Source organism: Mercurialis annua, linkage group LG1-X, assembly GCF_937616625.2.
Source record: "Mercurialis annua linkage group LG1-X, ddMerAnnu1.2, whole genome shotgun sequence".
NCBI lineage: Eukaryota > Viridiplantae > Streptophyta > Magnoliopsida > Malpighiales > Euphorbiaceae > Mercurialis > Mercurialis annua.
This window is the reverse complement of record NC_065570.1, coordinates 62,889,648-62,894,589: the sequence shown is the minus strand read 5'-3', so window position 1 is coordinate 62,894,589 and position 4,942 is coordinate 62,889,648. Positions and strand designations below refer to the sequence as shown.

General features: G+C 33.3%; 1 protein-coding gene across 1 annotated transcript; it reads right to left on the bottom strand.

Moving 5' to 3' along the window:
• Positions 1–371: 371 nt before the first annotated feature.
• LOC126665549 (arogenate dehydratase/prephenate dehydratase 6, chloroplastic-like) lies at positions 372–2,073 on the bottom strand. Its single transcript, XM_050358373.2, has one exon. It carries the CDS (start codon positions 1,861–1,863, stop codon positions 556–558), a length of 1,308 nt encoding a protein of 435 aa, XP_050214330.1. The 5' UTR covers positions 1,864–2,073; the 3' UTR covers positions 372–555.
• Between the last annotated feature and the right edge of the window lie 2,869 nt (positions 2,074–4,942).

The following is a 4,942-nucleotide window of genomic DNA, read 5'->3' as shown; positions in this document are numbered from 1 at the left end:
ATAATATTGAAAAGCAACCAGGCACCAACAATGTATACATCAATGTATACATAGCACAATATATCAAAAAATCAATTAATTTTTCTAATTACAAAAATAGATTCAAAATTTATATCATAATTATAAAATACTAAAGTTTATAATTTAATTTATTATTAACCCAAAAAACCGCAAACATGAGTAGTCAATAAAAAATAAATTCATTATATACATATGTTCCTAAAAAAATTGTCGTCTTAATATGCATATTCTCATTTCATTCGGAACTGGCAAATTATGCTGTAGTAGCTACCGCTTCATTGGCTTTGGCATTTACGGGCTTTTAAAGAATGGAATATATATTTCAAATTATCATAAAAATAAAATAAATATTACGAAATATATACCCTTTTCCTTGAAATCACTCCGAATTACATAAAAACATATCTTTTACTCAAAGATTTTGAGTGTCAAATGTGTACTTTCACATTCTCACACTTGAAACAATTAAAATTAACAAATTCCAAAAATAAAATAAATTTGCCCATTTTTGTGTGTGTAAATTAAAATACATTGCTAATCCCCTCTTGAAGGGCACCAAGGGGTCATATCCATAGGATAGCTACCCAAAACCCTTAAGAAAGAAGTGAATTCTTGAACTTCAGCTAATGCATTTTGTGCCCTAACTTCAGCCATTGAAGCTTCAAAATCAACATAAAACATATACTCAAAGTGCTTTGCTGTCCCTACATTTGCATCATCCACCAATCTAATCGGACGGTTCCTATGCGGCCTTGATTCAATTTTCGTCAAACTTATGTTCCTGAACGCAAAAGCTGATAACACTTTAAACAAAACACTCGTTCCTTTATCATGAGCAAACACAATACTCGTTTTAAACGGCCGATCTGTTCGTGGAATTATTGGCTCACGCGCCAACATCACGAAACGCGTCACGTTACTTGAATCGTCCTGTATACCGTCCGCTAAGATTTGTAATCCGTATAGATCCGCCGCACGCGCGCTTGCGATGGCGGCTGTATCGCGGAGATTGTTAGCTGCTATGTATTCTGCTGCACCTGCTGTGTCGTCCACCGCCTCACGCGCCGCTTGGAGACCGAGTTTGGTGAGAGTTAACTCGCATTGAGCGAGTGCTTGAGGATGTGAAATCACGCGATTAATGTACTCTTTTCTAACGCCGGGAAGAGCTAAGAGACAGTGATGAACTGGCAGCTGAACTTCTCCGACGATGTGGAGGCGGTGACGGAGGAGGAGATCATAATTTCGGTGAATAGAGCCACCGAGAGAATTCTCCACCGGTAAAACAGCTCGGTCGGCGATCCAGAGCTCCACCGCTTGAAAAGCGACTTCGAATTGGTCGCAAGGAATCGCTTCACAGCTAGGATAAGCTTTACCGGCAGCGGCTTCGGAGTATGCTCCAGGAACACCTTGATAAGCGACGCGGAGCTGAGAGCCGTGCATCGGAGCCGGTGAGAGATCCGTAATTGTCAACGGCTTCGTCAGCTTGTTGTTATCGTTCCTCGATGAGCCTTTCAAAGGGACTAAATTCAGATCAATCGAAGTTTTATGACCGTTGACAGAAGCAGCGGAGGAGGAGGCGGAGGGAACATGATTAACGCCGCCGTTGACGGAGTCGCCGGAAGATTGCTCTTGAGAAACAACTTTGCTGGCTAAGATAGCACATGAACTTTGCCAATCAGTACGGCATGAAGCGACACCGTTTGGGAAATGAAATGTCTCAGAACGGTGGATACAATGAAGAACGAGCTTGTTAGGTGAGTTAACAACTCGATGAGTGAGTCGAGGCCGAGTTGACGGAACTACCAGGGATTTAAGCGGGTGAGGAGGAGAAATCGCCTGCATCTTGACCTACTGCTGCTTAATGTGAGTATTAATTAATTAAATTAATTAATGAACAGAGAGAAGAAAGAGTTTTTTATTTTTGGTTTTTTTGGGTTAAAATATAAAGCTTGGTGTTCTCTTGGAACGGCAAGCTGAGGAGAAATGAAAGAGGTGGAGGGGTTTATATATGAGAAAAGAGTAATGGGTATGTGGGTTTGGTCAATCTCACACCTACCCCCTTCCTCTCTATCACAAGTTCACAACTATATACTATTCTCATATTATTATTTTAATAAGTTATTACTTCTTCTCTAATTTCATTATTTGCGACCTTCAAAAGTTTAAGAGATTATTTTTTGTTTTTTTTTATTTTACTTCAAATAAACTAATTATTGGGTCGGATATTCGCCCGGCTTTCTCCCGAGTCTGTTTTGTATAAATCAAATTCGAACATTTAATTTTTTTACAGTTAATTTGATATGAGTTCAAACTCATAATTTTTTTTTTATAAATGATTTCGAATTTTCATAATGTATTAAATTTTAATGTATGTTCGAGTTTGATAAATTTAACATATGAATCAGATTTGAATAAAATATATAATTCAAATTGGCTCGGGCTATTAAAAGAATCTAGTTGAATTCGATTCAAATATGTCCAAATGTCGCCATTAATAGGTAACCTGCAAGTTGGCGTGTAAACAAATAGGCCTGATCGCGAGTTATTTGAGATGAACTTGAAAAGTTCGAGTTGAGTTCTTGCTTAAGCTATTCTAGTTAAATCTCGAGTGGAGCTCGAAATAAAGGGGCTCGTGAAGTTTGCGAGTTTAAACTAGTTTTTCTATCTTTATATTTAAGTGTATATAATTTTATGGCATAATTATTTTGAAAATCCAATTTTTGCATCTTTATATCAATTAAAACAAAATCTTTTAATTTTTATAATTATGTTCAATTTAAAAGGTTTTTTTTTAATTGTATTCAAAATTTAAACTTTATTTTTTAAATTCCAAACTTTTATATCTTTTATCAATTGCCATCATATTTTCAAATAATGTTTAATTTTTAAAGAGTACTTCCCTCTGTCCCATAAAAATTGGTCATACTAAATTGGGAAAAGGGTCATTTATGCCTCTAAGGTTTGACTAGAGGATCAAGTAAGTCTTTAACGTCTGGAAAGGTTCAAATATGCCCTTAACGTTTTAAAAAGTGAACAATCAGCCCCCTGATTTCGACAACTAGGCCCTCAACGTCTTATTTTTAGTCAAAATCAGGGTCTGATTGTTCACTTTTTAAGAGGTTATGGGCATATTTGATCCTTTTCGGACGTTAGGAGCCCATTTGATTCTTTAAACAAACCTTAGGGGCATAAATGACGATTTTCCCTACTAAATTTGTATGAGAAATAAGAAACAAAAATTAAATTAGTTACTTTTAATTAATTTTTGGCTTAATTGCACCAAAAATTACCAACTTTCGCATGTTTTTGGTATTTAACGTAATCTTTTTTTCTTGGCATAAAAAATCATCAACTTTCATTTTTTGGCATATTCGTCCACATAGCCGTTTTCTTTGAAAAATTAAGCACAAAACGGCGCCGTTTTATATTCGAAACGACGCCGTTTCACATCCCGTGGACAAATATGTCAAAAAATGAAAGTTGGTGATTTTTTATGCCAAGAAAAAAAATTTATGTTAAATACCAAAAACACGCGAAAGTTGGTGATTTTTTATGCAATTAAGCCTTAATGTTTCTCATACTTTTAATGTGCCAAAGGTTGGGTTTTTTATGTTTAGTTTTTAAAATTGATTTTTTTAATATTTTGTGCCAACTTAAGAGGTGCATTGATCATTTGTTCTTAATTTTTGCATTGAATTAAGTGATAATAAATGATGATTAAAAAAATATGATATCAGTGGTTGAAATTAATGAAGGGTAAAGTTGACATTTCAACTTAACTAACCAAATTAAAATGAATTATTGTTCTATTAATAGAGATTTCGCCTGTCTTTATAGGATGGATGTAGTATTATGAAATTTTGGTTGAATTTGATTAAAGATGCAATGTTTGCATTTTAAAAAATAAAATTCAAACTTTTGGACATAATTGTAAAAATAAAAAAAGGTTTTAAATTTGACATGATTGTATTGGTCAATGTTTCTCAATTTATATTGCTATTGTGTGCTTTTATCTTATTTTGCTGTAAAAAAAATTAAATACATCAAATATGATAATTTTGTATAGTGGTTTTTAATACAAATACCAGAAAAATGGAAAGTATTTACACAAATATTACATAAAATTTATTTTTACAAACAATATTAATTTTAAAAAATATTTAAAAATATTTTATCTTTTTATATTCAAAATACGATTTTGTATACATTCAGTGCGAATTTTTTTTTTATATATATATATAAGATAATATGCGTATACAATTTTATTGTATATATCTGGGTAGACGAGTGGCGGCAAACATGGCGAGAGTTGAGATTTCATGGCGGCGGCGAGCGAAGCAACGACAACATTGAGCAGAGGGTAGCGGCAGTGAGCTGAGGAGAAGGACAGTGGATTACGGTGGTGATTTTGTTAAGGTAAAGATTAATACTAGTGGTGGGTGTCAATGGATGAAAAAAATAGGTTTTTAAGAGATGTAGAAGACGAAGAGCAAATAAAGGTAGTATTCTGTAAATTAAAAAGTTAAGTTAGTCTTTTTATAAAGAGAAAAATGAGATAAATTTTTTGTAAATATTTCACTCTTTTGTACTGCCAACTTAGCAAATTGTTAACATGGCAACGCTCCTTATCCAACCAAACTCATGATAACCAAACTAAAATCAAATCAAATTAATCAATTTTATTATTATAAAATTTATATATATATATATTAAAAAATTAGTAATATTTTTTAATTTACTAATTACAAATTCCAATTAATTTAATTAAACCGAATTTTATTCTGAAAGAAAATTCATTCCAAAACATTTGAGACTACAGTCATTCACCCCCGCATGGTTGTTTGCACTTTAACAATCACTCTGGCAACCATCTTTGGAGAAGATGAACAATGAGTTTGTCTTCTCCAAGTCGAACTAAGAT